Genomic DNA, 20,248 nt, shown 5'->3' with positions numbered 1-20,248 from the left:
GGCTTTTGGCATGTTTTCTATTGCAAGCAAGTGATTATGAGCTTTTGTCTGGCACTGCCACATGTCTGCTGCTACTTTTTCAGGATGCTATGTAGAATTTAGGCTGCTTTATAGTCCACTCTAAAATCTAGTAGACTAGCCATTATGACGATTTTCTGGTTTCAGTACTTCAAAATTAAATTGTTTAACCCAACCTTGTAGGCAACAATGTAAAGTCAGAGATCCTTGTGTGTGTTCTTGTTTCATGTAATTGACTCTAACTCTATTAAAATCTAAATAAATCTTTCTTATAGTGAGTTATTACACTTTTTTAATTAGGGCCGATTCTCAAAAATATTAAAAGCTTTCACTTCATAATCACTCAAGCCCTACCAGGTCTAACATTGATACATACTTGATACCTAATTGTACAAGCTTAAATGGAGATTTCCAAGAGGATGTATAATCATTAAAGGGAATCTTCACAGTTTTGTCTAAACACATCTTTAAGGTTTAGTCTACATGGACATTTTCCCCAGCAATTACCCTGAGGCTTTAAAAGCCCATGTTTGAAATTCCCATGCATTCCATTGGGCTATTCTACACCAGGACATTTCCTTGAGGCACATTTATGCGCATTATCTATAATGTTGCAACGTTTAAAAAATTAAAATGCGGTTTTAACTCTGAAAAATGCCCAAAACGTGGGTAAACGCGACATTGATGTTTTCCAGCGTTTTACGCTAATAAAAGTGCAATAAAAACCAAATAAATGCAGTAGGAATGTTTACACGCATTTTTAAAAATGTCTGTGTAGACCCAGCCTAATGTACATTAAAAAGGTATACAATGTTCATACATAAAAGCAATGAAATACTGGTGCTCAATCGCAGCCGAAAAAACCCACTGTACATGATATTGGAAAGAAACAAGAAACTCCCTTACAGCAATTAATAAGAAACACACCTAACTGTTGGGATAATGAACACAAACCTCATACTAGGTTTAGGAAACAGTGATGGACACCAATCAATCATTTCTAGCCATTGTATTACATCTGACATTCATCAGGTCAGTTTATAGCAGTCCCACAATCAGTGCAGAATATCGGGTTTGTATAGTAATCCTTATACTCTTGTGATCCAGTTTCACTTTCTGCTAATTACTTGGATCTCATTAGGAGGGTAACAAAGACTTTGTCTATCACATTCTGTTTATTGGTCTAATAATAAAGATTACAACACTGGTCTGCTTTGATCTTTCTATTTCTTGTAGGCTTACCCAAGTACTTACTTATTGAGTAACCCTTTCCACTGGAAGCCTGCTTTCAGATGTATATTATAGTTTCTTTTATAGAAATCTATATTTCTATAAAAAGTGTATTTAAAGTGTAGAAAGGTCTTACTGGGGTTTTCCTTTGACACTCATATCAACCCAGGAACAAAACATATAATATGTTGCATCTTACCAGTCCTTACATGTTGCCTTTTTACATTTAGACTTTTTTAAATTGCAATCCTACCAGTAACACACTTTCTGCTCACAAACTTCGGACCATTTCGGACGCGTGGTAAGCCACAGCATTCTACTGCGGACTCACCTGTGGTCCCAACCTTTCCTATTCAAGTGAATAGGAGAGGTTGGGAACCATTTTTTGCATGTGGCTGCGGCAAGGTTCCGAAAAGCGTTATGTCGCTTTTGGTCGAGTAGTTGTTAAACAGTGAAAGTTACTATGCATTTACCCCAGGCTCTACCATGGTCAGGGAAGTCACCACTCACATAATAAACTAGTACAGACATGGAGGAGTCAGAGAGGATATAGCCAGGCTCAGCTTGCACAGGAAAAGTGAAGATTTGCATATTATTCATGTCTTGTATAACTCTAGATTGCTAAAATTGTATTGCCAAATACTGCAGTATGTTTACTTGAAAGAGAGTCATTGTTTACTGGACCTTTCTAGGAATCTCAGTATTTAGTTTTATTAGAATTGGGAAGGTTTACCTGTAAAAAGAAAGGTTAGCTGTGTCTTCCAATCAGGCTCTATTGCATGGCACAATACTGTTTGCCATTTCATTTAACTGTACTTGGATTTCCTGGGTCAGACACTTGAAAGTCAGAGATTATCCGAAGTCTGTAAAGACGTTACCAGCACCTGGGAGTGCACAACAGAAATCATGGAGCATGGTATACATTAATTACAATATAGGGTTCTGTTTTGTTAGACAATTATGCACTCCTAGGGACTGGCAAATAAATATTTTCCAATAATATTATATTTTCACATTTGCACTGGTGTTATGAAATGTGACCGGTTTAAAGGTTGCTTAGAGGAGCGTACTTTAAAAACCACACAAAAAAGTTAAAACTAATAAATTATTATATGATTACAATAAATATTTTAATGCAAGCTTATAAAGATATAGAACAACCCTTCTGCCTTATGGATTAAAGGAACATTTAAAAAACTTACAGTTGACTGGCGCTACCTAGGTTACCCCTGAATGACATTAAATGTGGTACATTATTAAGAGTGGTGTATGATGGGAATTGGTTTATTGTGCTGATCCATAGTAACCAACTTCTGTTCGTCCATCATTTATCTCCCGAGCCAGTGACATATGGGTCTGTCTATTCACACTCTCAGCATTCTGTCTGCTCCAACAAACACTCTGCCTTTTTCTGCTTGGATAAGGAGATTTTTTTGTTACATCCATTATGTGTGTATCAACATTTATGGCAGCAAGATAATTGCCCAAGAGCTCAGGGGAATAAAAGCTCCCTCTTTATAACATAAGCCCCCAGAAAAAAAAAAATCAATATTAATATGAATTACTCTGAAAACTCAGCTCTGGTTTAGCTACAGCTACAAAACACAGCGGAACAAAGGTAACCGAGTACAATGAATTCCTGATACAGCTTCAAATAATGCGGCTACAATCATATGTAAGGGGATTGACTTACTTAAAGGGCTCAAAGGAATTCCCTTGCTATGATGCTGGTTGGGCATGAATACCAGCTTGCTGGGAGTAATCTTACAATAGGTGCCTTATTGCTGAGTTATTTAGTGGTGTCACAGACACCCCGGGGAGAAGGAGACTTGCTGCTCACACCTCTCAAAAAGATGTTGAAGACATTGGTTATGACCTATTACTTACTAAAGACCCACCAAGCAACAGTATGCTGTCCAAAAGTATGAATATATGGGAAAAGCACTATATATAAACACTAACTAATCTAAATGTACTACAGGATTGCAGCACCCAATCCAATCAATAAACCAGCAACGCATAACATAAAACTACTTTAAAACAAGTAAAGCATATTTTAAAAATGCAACCTCTAAGCTTTTTTCCCTGTACTGGGTTTACTAGTCTAAGTATCATTCTGTTCATGAGTAATATTACCATTTACATCTATCAGGCATCCCTGGGATCCCTTTAGAAGTATATCAATCCTACCGGTAGTACATCCCAGAACTTGCAAGTACATCTGTAAGGATGCTGGGGATTTAAATTTTATAAACACAGAAAAACACTGCAGACTTTTCTTTTGTAACACTTCCAAGCTTTACAGAAGACGTCTGCTTCATGTTTAGGGCTGTCTCTTTTGATATTATACTAAGCAGGTACTTTATACTTTTTCAAAGCAATTAAAATAAACTATAATGCAACTATAATAAACTAAAATGAAAATGTAATAACTAAAAAAAAAAAATGCAAGCTTTGATTGTAAGCTCTTTGGGGCGGAGTGCTCTCCTTCTCCTGTGTCACTGTATCTGTCTTGTCATTTGCAACCCCTATTTAATGTACAGCTCTGTGTATTATGTTGGCGCTATAAAAATCCTGTTTATTATTACTATTATTATTAATAATAATAATAAAAATTTTCTACATGTTAACATATCATCTTATTTTATTTGACAGGGGTTCCTTATCTTTTCCTAGAGGTGGATGAAAAAGTAGCCTATCAAATAGTTGCCATTTTTTTGGGGTAAGTTACACTGTTGGATGGAAGTGTACTATATCTATTATATAGAGAATATAAAACATAATGGCACACCAAAGTGTATTACTTTATTGTTTACTACCTCAAAATAAATGATTTACTTAACCATTTACACCACAGCGTGCAATAATTGTTGATAGAAAACAAATGACTAACGACAGATCAACGATTAAACTATGATTATTTTGAATGATTGTATTGTGCAATGTATTCAATACAGTTCCAATATAATCCACCAATAATCTACACACACACTAGATACCACTGTTTGAACGATGCAGGAAGTGTACCATAGAAAGTGTACTGCAGAACAATCTACGATCACCGAATAATCAAACACACACAATATCGTTGAAATGATCGATCGTCACCCAAACAGATCCACCAGGACGGTTGGTCGTTTCCAGCGACATTGTTCATCATTGGCCTGTTGTGCACTCTTTTTAACGATTATCGAGCGATCGGTTGCTTATCGTTTGTTTCCAACGACAAATATTGCCTAATTGCTGTGTTTATCAGTTAGCATGGCCAGATTTGGCACTCATACTTGCCTATTCGTTGCTTTTCACTGATTATCACTTTGGGTGAGCTGGCCTTTTAAGATGTGCACTGAATGGCAATATATCATTTTACTTAAAAAAAAAAGAAATCAGTGGAATAAAACAACTTCTGTTCAGTAGTCTGTGCTGGGGAAAAATCTCCAAGCTGTTGGACGTGTATTTTATGATGCCTTGTTTGTTTTCCACCTCTCAGCAACAGGCCATTTCCTGGTTGAACTAAAACTCTATGACGTCCTGGTCTCAACCCACACAGCACATCTTTGTCACTCCCGACGTCAGCAGCAAGAAAACAGGACTTCACACTGCCTGTGCCTGGAATATCCTCGTCTTATACAGAACTGCTTCTGCTTGGTTTAATAACACGTGTTCTAACACCGAACACACATATGCTCTGCACATAGTTCTAGAACAAGATTCAGGGCTACAGCATGTTGTTGTATCAATGAAAAGACAGGCTCACTTACAAGAGACAATATTACTTCCAATACAAGTTCTATTGTCACTTTGTTTAATCGACTCGGAAGCATTGCGATTGTCTTGCACAGGAACTGAGTATAGGAAGTGTAAACATCATTTGTTGGAAGTTATATCCTAGAAACACTTACAAAATGCATTTTAAATTTTAAATGCTGAAAAAACAAACACACACAAAAAAAAAAACTGGCTGGTGTTAGGAACGAGTTTTTATTTAAGTCTATGAAAGCGTTTGAGCACCAGGCTGACAATGGGACAGGCAGCGTCTAAACATGAACTAAAAACCCAACGCAACTGCTCGACCTGCTAAATCCCTGCAAAACTTTTCCGCCACTCTAACCACAAGACCTGGTAGAAGGCAAAAAAGGAGGGATCATAGTATCCAAATATAAAAATACATATGAAGTAAACATTTTATAAATATTTCACAAACTTTTCATTTACTTCTTTAAAAGTAGTTTGAGGCGAGGCAAAGAGCTGCCAAAATACTTTTTTTGGCAATGAAGAATGTATCGTTATTAATGACAGTTATTGTACCAAGACATTGTGAACAAAGCACCTACTACACACAATCTTCCATATTATTGTTACACAAAAAAAATCTAGTTGTAAAGCCACAAAAAAAACACAGAAAAATATAATACTGTTGGCATAATATGAATGGAAGGCGAATAGCCTAAACGCTATAAAGAAGCGGAGCTCAGGTGGGACTGTGAATCTGCCAGCATGCCTCTTGGTAGGCAATATCTAGCTGGCATAAATCACATGATTGAAGTTTTTTTCTTTTTTATCAGCCATAAAGATAAGTAACATCATGGTTATGATGATGTTAATCCATACCAGAGTTGCCCAACAGGTGGATCGCAATCTATCGGTAGATCGCAAAGGCAACGCGAGTAGATCGCAAAGGCAACGCGAGTAGATCGCGGAGCCCTGCCTTTTAAAATAAACTCTACCATGCACAGGAGTTATTAACTCCAAGTGGTTATTGTTAGTAGATCATTTTGACTTGGTCATTTTAAAAGTAGCTCACAAGCCACAAAAATGTGGGCACCCCCGATCTATACAATACTAAATTAAAGTATGAAATCTTCCCCAATCCTTGACCCATAGTTATGTCTAGCAGCAAAATGTCTCTATTCTGCTAAGGAACAGGATAGGGCTGACATTACAAAAAAAGTGTTTTTCAAATGATATGTATGTCCTTTCTAGCTTTCACTGTGGTCTTCAGGTGAATATCAATGGTGACCGCCATATAGGAGGCATTACTACACCCAATGCAACAAAAGCCACAAACATAAGCTAAGCCTATCATCAGACATGTGTCTGTACTTGCTTTTCAGACAGTCAACTCATGACCTACATTCTCATTTTACTGTACTGAAGGGGTTAAATGTCTGAAAGAAGCGCTGTCTCAGCAAGCAAGAATGACCCCTTCATTGTCCTAGTGCAGCATGGGAGAGTGAAAGAAAGAAAGCAAGAAAGAATGTGTTTTTTTGCTGTCAAGAGCTGGGATCTCTCAAGTAAAACTACAGGCTGAGTAAGAAAAAATTAATAAAAGTCAAACTGTACATTTGTCTTCATTCTCCATAATAATTAAACCGTGAAGGAATATAATATTGACATCTGGGATAAGAGAATAAGGAGATATGACTGACACTTCCATATATTATAAATGATTGAAAAGTGGAAGGAACAGAACAAACTTTGTTGAACAGAAAGAATTAGGGAGACATCATATTTCAAAGTTAAAACCTCTGACGGCAGACAAAGTGGGAACACAAAACCCCGAAAGGTTCTACTAGTAGTAGATTACACTAGTAGGGAATGATTCTCGTTGAAGTGCCGCTGTCTTCGTGGTCTCACAGATTACATATTCTTTTCTTGCTCTTTCAACTGAAGTTTATATTTCATTTCTCAAATTCTGCCTATCTTTTTCCTTACAGTAACTTGGTTCCGTTTAAAATATTAATTTGCCTTTTATACCAATGGCCTTTTCTGTGTCCAATAAGTCTTCTAATTAGCCATTAAAGGCAAAGTCATAAAGACATAGACATGGGATTCAGGCCGCTGTAAAATACCGAATCCTGGAAATCACCAAAGGGATTGCGTGTATCTTGCAGCGTTTGTTTTCCAGCAGGACTTTTATTTTTAAAAGCTTAAAATGGAAAACATATTCACATTAGGGGATTAGAGACATAATCAGACATAAAATTTAGCATTTAAGCTGATGATTTAATAAAAGGTTTGGTTCTGACTCTTATCTTGAACACATAGCTGGCAAATCCTAATAGCTGTAAATATCTTTATTTTTGGATTTTTGGATAATGGATGTTGTTGTGTTAACTGGTTCAAGCACCTATTTCTTTCAGAGTAGCTTGCAGCATGTATAACATACATTGGAGCAAAGGATAGAAACTGACCTGGATAGGATTAAAGAACACAACACTGCGATTCCTTCTAAAATCATTGCCGATACCTAATGAGTATAGTTACACAGGCTTATATAAAACCAACATAAATTAAGTGAAATGTTTGACGTTAGCACAGTGGCAATATTTTCTGAATAACATTACCAGTTTATCAATTACTTTTATTTGTTGCTTAATCTTGCTCACTTTGTTTTTAACCCCATATGTCCAAAACAATTATAGTTTTAATATATCCATACTTGGGAAATGCTGAACTGTGAACTAAAGCTAATAAAGACAACACAGGAGAAGAGCTGGCTTTGCCGAGAGGAACTTCTGATGATATCAGAATGACATAACCATATTATCTCCCATGTGTAAATGCCATATCTGCCTTGCAATACAATAGATTTATATAACAAGCAGGTTTGTGCGTCCTTAAACAGATCTTTCATTTTCAGATGTGTTCTTAGTTAGCAATGTTATTTATAACAAAAGGAGCCTCTTGGATAAATGAGTGGCACTGTCTGTATCTGTCATTTGCAACCCCTATTTAATGTACAGCGCTGTGTAATATGTTGGCGCTATATACATCCTGTTATTAATAATAATAATAATAATAATAATAATAAATAATAATAATAATAATGAGCACTTGTTCCTTCTATGACACCGGTGGCAGAACCTGAATCATGCATTTGATTTTACCCTTGTGTTAACGGCTTTTAAAAAGCCTTCAGTAGACGCAGTTATGTCACATCCTCCTCCTGTCGGACACAGAAAATTCTGTCTTCTTTGGAATAAAATCAGCAGGTCTGCACAGGAGACGACTCTCATTTTTGAAGCAAAAAGCTGATTAGCTGTTCTTGCTGGCAAAAAGCAGCTGGGCAGTCCGACAGGTTCAAGGCCAACACAACTCCCCTTTCATGGAGGCACCATATGTTAAAACTCTCACATCAGCAGCTTTAGTTTGTGATAATCTCACTCCACAGAAGTACAGAATGGAAGGATGTGAATGGTACTGAAAGCAGCTCGGGTACTTGACTATATTAACTTTGGTTCTGCATAAATATATGCGCTTCAGCTAATCTTTAAAAGGCGGTTTTTAATGCAGTATTCTCAGCTCCAACACTGTTAGCTTTCATAGCAAGTTATTTGTATAGTATAGTGACACTCTTTACACAATAAGACCATATGGTAACACCAATTTTTTGGTTTCCCTATCAAAGTTCATTGTTTTCCATTTATGACTTAAAAAAGAACTCCAGCTAAAGATACCAGAAAATACATTACTTATTGTGCAGCAAAGTACAATGGCAGAGAAATTAGAAAATCAGCAACAGACTTAATAAAAAAACAAAAACTTTCTCAAATTTTAGACAGCAATCAAACAGGTATTTCTGCCCTCCCCTAGTAGTAGCATATACGTGTATGTGATATATGTATGCAATATCCCTCTATTACAATAAATCTTGTTTAAATGGATAACTGAATTTGTAATTTTACATATGAATGGTTCAGAAATACTGCAGTGAATCTCAGGTAAGGAATGCAGTATTTCCTCAGCCCATTGTAACCCCGCTGACCATAGTTTAGCGCCACGTAGTCCATTTAACTTCCCAAATCCACCATAGTTTGTCTGGCTCATGGCAAGGCCAAAAACAAAACATTTTAGTTGATCCCAAGGTAGTCCAATAACAAAAACACATTCCTAACCACAAGGCTGTAAGCTTTGTAAAATGAATAGATCCTGTTCTTCTAGGGCAGGGATCAGCAAACTTTTTGGACTACTAGGCCATTTCAGTAGGTGAAGAAGGCACACTAGGCCAGAAAAAACAAGGTGTCCAAGGAAAGGTTTTTTCCAACCATTACTCCAAGCGAGCAGTCTCAGTCTTCTGCTCATCTTCAGTGTAGTCTCTGTACGTGTGCGCATGCTTGGCATCGAATTGCCCCTTGAGATTCGACCGCTTGAATGTGCTGTTGGTGTCGTTGCACACTAAACACAGGGCTTTGTTACCGAGTTTGAGGAAGAATAATTTGTCAGTCCATTCGGGGTTGAAGACGCGACGTTCGAGGTCAACCTTCCAGGGACTGGTAGCTGCACGTTGCTTCTGCTCTTTAGGCATAGTAATTGGGGTTACTGTGTAGGAACTCGATATTGATGATATTGTGGGATCTCACGATAACGCGACTATTCAATTAGGCCTGGATCCAATAATAAATAACTAGAGGGGCGTTAGGCTGGAGTGGAAAACTGGCTAGGCAGTATCTGGCCTAAAGACCGGAGTTTGCCTACCTCTGTTCTAGGGTTTTGGGTAAAACTAGTGATACGAAGGGTGCCTATTGAATCTCTTTATGCTTAACAGCATTCTACTCCTACGGAATTTCATGGCTGGGGGGCAACATAGCATGCAATTGCATCCAAGATAAATTATACATAACTGATGGAGTTCCAGTTGTACCATCAGTTAATGAATTAGAATCTCATGAGAGAGGTCAATATATTTAATTTTTGTAGAACTTATAGCACTTGGTTTGTGACATCTAGTTGATCCATCCAAAAAAAAATAAAAGGTTAGGCTTTAAATACACGTTAAAGCTAAACTTTAGAAAAACATAAAATCAGTGATTTAACACCCAGCACTTCAAGGACTAAAAGCTCATTTTTGCTGTTAAAAAGCAATTTTACGAAACTTACTTTCCCAGCAGTCCATGTTGTTTTTTACCTTCCAGGCACTGCAGGTCATGGAAGGGCCCTCTGTGTCCTCACAATGCAAGAGTGCTGGTCCTGTATTGTGTGTGGATTGCCGGTGACTCACCCAGGGGCCTTTGGTGAAAAAAGCCAACAAATTGGCTGGCAAGGTAGACAAAAGTACTTTTTAAAAGTTTCCCTATTTTAAAAAAAACGAGCATTAAACCCTTGAATTGCCCCACTAAAAGGGTAGCTTTTCATTTCTTTTTTCAAATTTAGCTTTAACCTGATATGAACATTTATAAATCCCTAAAAATACCATACTCAGCAGTCAGTTATAACATTTTAATGTAATGTTCTAGTATGTAGCCAGCCCTGCCGCTGTAGTGACTCCCTCTGTTCTCAGTAAAAGCCTTATGTAACGGATATGGAGATTTGCCATGAAAAGGACACACGAAAGCAGCATTATCACAGCAACAGGAAACTTGTAGGGAAATAAGCCTATTTATGGCAAGAGCCTATCCTATGTGGTTGTTCATGTGTCATCAGTTCAGAGCTTAACCCCTGATCATCTGAAGCATTTTAACAAGCCCACTTCAAATATACTCAAGTGCCTAATGCCTCTTTTGTGGACACATTTTATTCATTGCAAATTCCATGCTTTATGGATGGTCCTATTTACAATACACCTGTCCTCTAAATTGTATAAAGGACTAGACATTCAGTTCCTTCATGGTAGAGAATACATCTATGGACATAGGGATGAAGCTAAGAGTAGGAACAAAACACCGCTTGCCATTGATACATGGCAGGTAAGTTGACAGATCCTAATGCAAGATATTTCCTATATTGAGCTGAATTGTATCTTTGCTCCGCTATGCTGCAGAATTTGTCTAATTATATCGCCATGGCTCATTCACACTAGAACCTTTGCTTGCATTCACTTCACGATGTTGCTTTGAAGATGATGACCAGTGGTCATGTTGGGGATTATTAGGTAGCTCATTTAAGTATGATAGGGCTTCCTCAACACAATGGCTGTGACATCACGTCCATTAACATGTGTGCATTTACCATACTACAAATATTTAAATAGGCTCCTAATACATTTTAACATAACAGGTACTGAATTCTGCACTGTTATCAGCATTAACCTGACAGCATGATTTAAACCAGAAGGTGGGCAACAGTTTGCACCTATCAGGGCTGTCCTGTATTACACAGTGCTGTTGGTCTAACACTGTGGACATACTTACAGAAGAAGAAAGCATTAGGATGACCTCAGCACTAAATCATGGTTTTTACCTAGTCTAGTTACAGACTTGGGCATGTCTAAGAAAGGGTGAATTGTTTAATCATATTTTCTCCAGAAATGTCCAGGGCCTGGCACAGTTCACTGGCAGAAAAGTCTAAATTTATTACACAAAATCTGGCAGGTAAACATCTCTGCATTTAATTATTTCACTGGAAATCAACTTTACATGTACAAATGGTGAAAGGTAGTTTTTTTCTTGGTTACATTACAAATCATCCTTTCATGTTTTTTAGGGGGATCATATACCCTTCCATGATAACTAGGGGTGCCTCGAAACAGCTGTATCTGTGTGTATGTGTAGTTGGATGTAGAAATTATTGAATATTGGAGTGCAAGAAAAGAAGAAGTGAAATCAATGTGATAGTATATCTATAAATATCACACATAAAGCTATCTATAGGTAAACTCACACCATATCATAGATCTAAAAAAAAACAGTGGTAATTTTAGCTTTTACAATGCATTGGATTTGTCAATAAATGGAATTACTTTTACTTCCCATTAGGCTTTTAATGCAATGCTCAGTGTTATAACCAATAACAACCAATTATACTTTAGTATAATTAATATAACAGGTTTATCTCTTCTAGAAGAACCCAATGGTAAATCTGGCTCAGGCCAGACAAACCTCCTGGTGTTTCTGGAGAAGAATCAATGTAAAAGCAAAAAGCAACACACCAAAACCATAAACCCCAAGCATTACTTCAAACCTCCTACTAAAGCAGGACTTTACCTCCAAACCCTCTCAGCAGGGTTTAAACAGCCCCTAGAACCCCTGCCTTGGGCCACAGATCAAAGTAATACGGAGACTTCAGAATGGTTGGTGGAGTCAGCAATTGTGAACTTTTCCCTGCACGGATCCTATAGATCAGGGGTCAGCAAACTCCGGCCTTTAGGCCTGATACGGCCTAGCCAGTAGTCCGTTCCGGCCTAACACCCCCCTGGTTGATCCGACCTAATCCCGGCCGGCAGGGGTCGGCAACCTGCGCTCCGGAGCTGCATGCAGGGGTAAGGGGACATTCCCTCTCCTCCGTAAGCATTGCAGAGGAGAGGGATTCTCTTTCAGGGGCGTTCCTGGGAAGAGCCATCAGCGCGGGACTCGAGAGACAGTCTGGCCTAGTGTGCCTTTTTGACCTCCTAAAATGGCCTAGTAGCCAAAAAAGTTTGCTGACCCCTGCTGTAGATGATGAACCAAGCTGGTGAGACCACCCTGGTATAACAGCACAGGCCACAAAGAGCTGATGGTGGCCATCTAGCACAGTCCTCCAGCCCATGGAGGTCCATTCTTTCCCCCAAAACATTTTTTGGTTGATGAACCTAAAAATAATCATTGCACTTTGTATTCCTTTATTAAATGACCACAAATATGCTCATTCCTTACATTTAGTGCCCGAAACCACCTTTTACCAATGGATCAGAGTACAGAAATTCTGCTAATCATTGCGTGTAAAACGTTTACTGAGAAAAGCTACCGCTGATCTGGTGCTCTTATGAAGTGCTACATTTCCGCACTATGCTTTCTAATGTCTTAGAATGAACCATCATCCACACTTTGCTTTCTGTGAAACACGCTATTCTCCTGTACTTTGTTCCACTTATTATTGCATTAGAAAAGAACAAGAGGGAGGGCAGGGAATAACTCACACACTCACATACACACTCTTGGGATGTTTTTCCCTAGACTTGCCCCCCTTCCCTTCTTCCTTGCCTGCACAATTTCTCATGCAAATCCAGATTCTTAGCTGGTGCCTTGACTGATGCAGACACAGGGAGGAGGGCAGAATTATGGGAAGGAATCTCAAAAGACTTCTCTAGTGTCATGGAAACAAAGACATTGCAGCTTACATTTAAACCAGAATATACACAAACATTAGAGACATCATCGGAGAGAGGGCGAAAAAAAATTAATTTGACTTTATTTGAGTGATCACCTTGGTGTAAAAGCTATAACCCTGTCTTAAGGGGAGTTAAAGGCGGAATATCTGCTAACTGCTGAGCATATTAGTCCCAATCCTAACTTCAGACTAAAGGAAGCATGGTCTTGTCTTGTTTAAAGAGATCTTAATGATTGTGAATCAGGACTATTATAATCCTTGCAATATCCCAGAACTTGGTAAACAGGAGTATCACTTGACATTTGTTTTATACAACTCCTCCCTTGTGTGTAGTAAGACAACTTGAGAAGTTTCCAGCTTTTTTTTTTTTCAGCAACATAGCAAATAATTTATTAAGTGCTACCCAATTTTGGTAATTTTTTTGAATATCACTTGCAGCAATTGTTTGCTTTTGTTGACCAAGACAAGGTATTTATAGATGCTTGTTTCTACAAACAGAGATTTCTGCACAAACAAGCAAATATTCTTTTCATGCTATCATGTCATATTCCAAAGATAAATCTTAAATTAGTTAAAAATGAAAAAGACATCATTGGTTTCGACAGATTCACACACTTTTACCAGTCTTACAGAAGTATTCCTGTTTTCTAAACACACAAAACCGGCTATTATTATTATTCCTAATATTAAACAGGATTTAAAGAACATATTACACAGGGCTGTACATTAAATAGGGGTTGCAGAGGAATGACAGACAGTGACACAAGAGGAGAGGACCCTGCCCCGAAGAGCTTACAATCTAGCAAGTAATTACTTAAACAGACTGACAATTTTCTGTATGGGGGTGCCTAGGAGCAACAATGCCCCGTATCATTAATATTTAATTTTTTGGCAGCATTAGGGACAGCATTTTTAGGTGATATCATATATAGAGTATGGCAGGCTGCCAAATGTTATACTGTAATGTGACTCACAAGTAGGCCCTTATAAGGTTTCTCCACCCTGCTAAAATTATTACTTGCTTCTAATTAGTTTCTTGGAAACAGGTATAAACTATTGCCTAATGATCATTTACATAAAGAAGGAACCCCTTAGAAGCACACATTAGCTTCACACAGGTGTCCAGTCACTGGTTAGTCACAGAACATTAGGAAGAGGTTGTTCCATGGTTATTCTGTCCACCATGAAGAGCATTGACGTCCACCTCAAGCTAGCTATGCTTGTAGAAGAGCTCAGAACTCTATTGTTTACATCCATTTGTACAGCCAAAATATAATTAGGTCAGTCAAAGGCCAGACATTCAATTCATCAGAAGTGTGAACACCTTTGATGGGACACATTTTCTTTTGATCCCTTAAACCATCCTTCACCAGGTGCCCCAAGCATTTTCACCATTTACAAGGCTAGGACAGTTGTCATTTCATCATTGATTACTTACATACAGCAACAGATTGCATGCAGATGTATGTATATTGTGTGAATGATAATGAAATCTTTAGATCTCATTATGATTCTGAAGCCTCCCCATAATTAGGGTATCAGTGATTAAAAATACATGGATAACCACATGCAGATATATTTAAATCCATATGCAGCAACGACAACTCTTTACCAGCAGAACTGTATAGGATAATCACACCTTAGGTATATAAACTCACAGACTATTACCAGCACTGTAATTAAAATAAATAGTTTAAATTCATAAGGGCATGCTTGATTTTTTCAAGGTAAGCACACTGCATTGCGATTAATTCCTATATAATTCTAGAGAAAGCTTAGAAAAGGTCTTTCCACTTAGCACGTAGTGCATGAAATATAACATCATATCAATTACACACAAGAGAAAATGTGGCTCTGTAATACAATGTCAAGCAAAAGTTAAGGCTTTTGATCATTCTTCATTCTACTCTGCAACCTCCACCAATAAATATATTTTACTATGGATAACAAAACTTCTTAAAGTTTTTCTTCTATAGACATTTTGAACAAAAACTTCTTTCTAGGTAGGAGCCGATTGTTGTCAAAGCTTTATCAGTAACACTGGCCACATAAGCGCTGGCCAAGTTATCCTACATTGAGGGTTTAACACTATAACCCAAATAGGTATATAATTTTCAGAAAGCACCTTTATACATTTTATACATGTTGGTGGCTTTCAGAAAGCCGACATTCTTTGGAATACAGCCTGCTTCCTAGAAACCAGGAACAGCACATTACTGAAGCATGATATAAAGAAATGAACGTTCCATCTTTCCTCTAAAGTTACATTACTGGTCATTAGAAGGTATTGGGACTGCAGCCCAGGCCATAATAACAATGAAAATGGTCACAGATAAAATTGGCTAACCCGTATTAACTTCCGTTACTGTGTGCTTTTCAATAATAGCTTATTAAAACAAGAAATGGCTGTCTGATATGGTGTCAGGAGGTTATCTGCAATAAAGAGAGGAAAAAACAATCTATTTTATTTCCATGAGTGCCAGCCTATTTTCCATGGGAGTGTAAATAAGAATTGGCTGTGCTTTCCATATACAGACAAGAGGGATTAGCTGCAGGATGCCACTCTAACAAAAGCAGAGCAGGTGATCCAAAGGCCTGGCACCATTGCACGTCGAATGGGAGGGGGGAGCGGGTACACAGCTACAGTTATAAAACTTATTCGACCCTTCCTATTAAACTATAAAGGTCATTGTAAAAGCACTTTCATTGCACTGTTGGCAATTGGCACATTAAAACGATATTATCAGCTCCCTAATCACTAATCTAACATATTGTTCCTTTGATATGTTATAATGACTTTGGAAATCATTTTTAAGATAATACTTTTGGCCTGGTCTTGACAAAATGTATCACCCCACACTGTCCTCCAACTAACACCAACATTCAAATGCCATTTGTACACCCCAGATGATACACCGGATAACGTGGTTTGAGAAAATATTTGTAACAGCTGTCTGGCAGTGTACATAACTTATTTCACTTTCCTGTCCAGCTCCATAGCAAATGTGATGTCACTAAAAGGGAATCTGTGGCCAACAAAACAGTCTTTGGATATGCAGCATTTTACTGGTGAAATAATGTTAACCCGTCACTGCTAAGTCTGTCATTCTCTAGGCTGACTAATATGCAAAATTCACAGTAGGTGCCGATGATTATTAGTTATCTACAATGTACAGGCACTGAGCAGTGATAAAAGTTTGAGGCAACATTTTACTTTTTGAAACAGAATTGATCACTTCTGGTCTTAAATTCCATCAGCAACCATTGTTAACCTTCTTCAGAAAATGCTAACTGACTGGTGGTAATCCTGGCTTCAACTTGTATAAAAATGCAATGAAACTTAGAACTCTTTTTTACATATTTATTCATGACCATACTTAAAGGTATGAACCTGTGGGTCAGCAATGGCTGCCAGTAAATTGGCTTTTCTTGGAATACAAGCAAATGGTAGCTTTCAAATTTTCGCTATAAAGGATGGAAAAGTTTGTAAAACAGTGTTAGTAACTATGCATGCTTACTCAAAAAAGAAGTAGTTGGAGTTGAACTTCTATTCTTGAGTTTCAGGACTACCCTCTCAAGTACCTGGACCTATAAACCATATTCCAGCTTCTAAGGGTATACAATGAAGTCAATAATGCTCTTTACTAAAATGCCTTGCTTACAAATTGTGCTGAGCTTGTGTGACATTAAGCAGTTATTATATATGGAAGCACCATCAGTTTGTATTTAACCTTTCACCTCTCATTTCCAAAACCAAACCCAGGCAAGTTAAGGTAAAGTAAAAAAAAAAAGTTTGAAAACTTTTGCATAGAGTCAAGAAGTGCAAAATCCTTTTTAGATATTATGATGTCTGTGTGTGTTCCAGTTTAGGATATTCACCCTGTCCGTTTGTCCTGGTGACCCTTATCATCCAGACATAAGGGATGGAAATAAAAAAAAATGGATAGTGAAATATAAAACTAAAAATTCAGATTCTTGCCGAGGCCTAATTCACCCTAAGTCCCTAAAACTGCCAAAAAAGTTAGTATGAGTATATCATATAAAAGCACTAATATATTTTTTAAATCTGTCCCATAAAATTGTAATATCTCCTTTTTTAGGACAGGTCTGCCCAATATTTATACAAACCGTGAACATTCGGCAGAAATATGCAGATGACATAAAAACGGAAGAAATAATCTGATTGTTGATGAAAAAAACAAAAACTTTTTGACATATTGCCAAGTTAGTGTAAGAGTTATCTGCATTGTCATCATCAGCAATCGAGTAAATCCAGATTGTAATGTCAAAGTAACAATTCAGAATCAATTGATGTCTTGTGTCACTTCAACAGGTACATTTAAAATAATGGATTTATTTCATGTCAAAACAATAAGCTGCTCTCACTCATTTAGTGTAGCGCGTTTAGTGGAGAAAGACTGCTTGCTGCAGCATTGAATTAAGATGTTTAATCTTAAACAGAACATATTACTCCATCCTTTGTACAGAGAAAGGAAAAAGCTTATAAATACTGCATCACAACCTGCTGTCTTGTGAGGATATAATGTACACAATAGATTGACATGAACTGCCACTGACTTCTAAAGGACAGTCAACATGGGAATCACTGGTTTAACACTTCGCATGCTGGCGCCTTTGATCAAGCTTTAAAGCATCATTACCTACTCTGCATTTTAGCAAATGCAGGGGTTAATCAGCAAGTGGGTGGGGGAAAGTAAACCAGTTTTAAAAAACATGAGCCAGCTCCAAGCTCCCACACTGTGTCTGGGAGGCTCTGAGGGTGTTTTCCTTGCAATAAAATCCACTTCTGCTGGGCAGTGCAATGTGGTACAGAAGCACCAGTTGTTAACCTCTTCATCGCCAGATGCATCACCAGGGAGCGACTTAAGCGTACTAACCCCTGCAGTGCAATAACATACCTGAAATAATAATCGTCAAATAATGGCTTTTGTATATATTTATAAACTGGCTTCTTACCAGCTTTTAGGAATATTTTTTTAAAAATGCAATAAATCATTTCACTGCGGTATGGGCATATCAAAGTGCTAAAACTGGATCGATTGAGCTAGTTAGGAATTGTCGTCCATGAATCGCCAGTGTATGGAGAGGTTTGCCAAAATCTGGTTGCAATGTTAAATACACATTTTAAAAATAAATATAAAAAAATATAGATATTGCGGTGATATTACTTAAAAAGGAAAGTCATAGCAATGTCTGATGTGCACTTAATGGAACCCCCCTTCTTCTTGTATGGTTACCTTAATATCTCAGCACACAAACACACATTCACCCCCTGCTGGACACAGCTCCAGCTTTGCCACTCACTGACAATACAGCACTGCCAGGCAGGTGTCACTTTACCAAAGATGATAGGGGGAAGAAAGGAGGGGGATCCATTTATCAAGTGTTTAGCTTACAAACCATGACAATAAGTTACTGCGAAAGGGATTAACCTGCTAAACTACCAACTGCCTACAAGCAATTAAATATAATAATAAAAAAAATGAAATATAGGAAATCCACAGCATAGAAAGAATAAAGAAGTCATATAGATGTCATGATTAATAGCAAATAAAGCACACATATCTGCAGTGCAGTTAAAAGCCTGCTGCTGTATTAATTCACACTGACACCCAGCTGACCTGTGACCTGCATAGAACAGCAACAAATGAAGTAATTCTGGTTATTACTGTGTAATGGGAGCTGTGAGATTAATAGGCTGCATGCAACACTCCCAACCCATTCAAGCTGGGGAAGTGTAATATATGTGATCAGAGTCTTTGAATGACACTCAGCACATTTTAACCATTTCCATGCCACAGGGGGTTAACCATCCTTAAATTGCCTATTGCTTAACCTAATGTGCCATCCACTAAACAGCCCCTAATCATGAGCAGACCTTTTCTGCAAGCCTGTGTTTACACAGGGATATTACAGCAGAGTTTATTGGCAGATTTTAATCCTATTAGTCTAGAATAAATCAGACAAGCCTGGACCTAGAAATTATTAAAAGGACACAGTATAAAAAATAAGGACCTGGAAATTATTAAAAGGACACAGTATAAAAAATAAAACACAATCCAAGAGGATGCTTGCTCCCTGGTGCTCATCATATAAACTGTACATACAGCATATTTATTTTTTTTTTTTTGGACAATGTATGAATTTAAGCAAAACACAAGGAATAATGTTTATCAACAATCACACTTTGTTTTTTAAAAGGCTGGAAACACATGCATGATATTGTTAGCAAGGATTAGAAGTGACATGGGTGACACTTTGTGGTCCAGTTGGGTGCTGAGAAGCCTTGCACTGGGGATCAATAAATAGAAGGACACTTTGCTGTAGCTTACTTACTGGTATATAAGGCTCCATGCGTGGTGCTTCTATGCGCTGGGAAACCAGCAGCATTTTGGACTGGAGATCCACCAGATATTACATCCACTTTGGTGTATTGGTAAAAAGCCAAGGTAAAAAAAAAATAGATTCAGGCAGGAAAAAAGCAGACAGTGTGCTATGTCTATATAAATGTATATGTATTTCCTTTTAGACTCCAGACAAAAGCATCCCAGTGTAGCAGTTGGCTAATGATTCACCCAGTGCCTGTCTCAGACTGCTCACTACATTTCCATCAGCCCACTGTTCCTCACTTCAAGGAGGAGTCTCTGGGCTTTAAATTACTGATAGGACATTTACAACTGCTGTGTCACCAGGGGAGGAGGAGACAGCTCATATTCACTCAATCTTAAAGGGAAACAAGCATTTCTTTCCCTTGCTGGCTGCTGACAATTAGCAGCATGTCATGGACAGCCAGGGATCAGATCTGGTGGCTTCTTCTCCATACCTAGGTGCTGCATCACATCTTCATTGTCATGATGGAACAATAATCAGGATCTTGTGCAGAGATATATTAATCATGTGTTTGTAGACATTCAGAGGCATTGCACTGACTGTGACTCAGAAGAGCTCACAATCT

At 37.8% G+C, this 20,248-nt stretch overlaps 1 protein-coding gene across 1 annotated transcript in view; it reads right to left on the bottom strand.

Annotated features, from left to right (window-relative positions):
* Nucleotides 1-19,897, bottom strand: part of MAMLD1 (mastermind like domain containing 1) — a 142,018-nt gene extending 122,121 nt beyond the window's left edge. Inside the window, exon 1 of the mRNA XM_072429420.1 lies at nt 19,630-19,897. Coding sequence (XP_072285521.1) covers nt 19,630-19,683 — 54 coding nt within the window. The 5' untranslated portion in view covers nt 19,684-19,897. The remainder of the gene's footprint in view (nt 1-19,629) is intronic.
* Between the last annotated feature and the right edge of the window lie 351 nt (nt 19,898-20,248).

Source organism: Pyxicephalus adspersus, chromosome Z, assembly GCF_032062135.1.
Source record: "Pyxicephalus adspersus chromosome Z, UCB_Pads_2.0, whole genome shotgun sequence".
Taxonomy (NCBI): Eukaryota; Metazoa; Chordata; class Amphibia; order Anura; family Pyxicephalidae; genus Pyxicephalus; species Pyxicephalus adspersus.
Note: the sequence above shows the minus strand (reverse complement) of the source record. Positions and strands in the feature narration are given on the sequence as shown.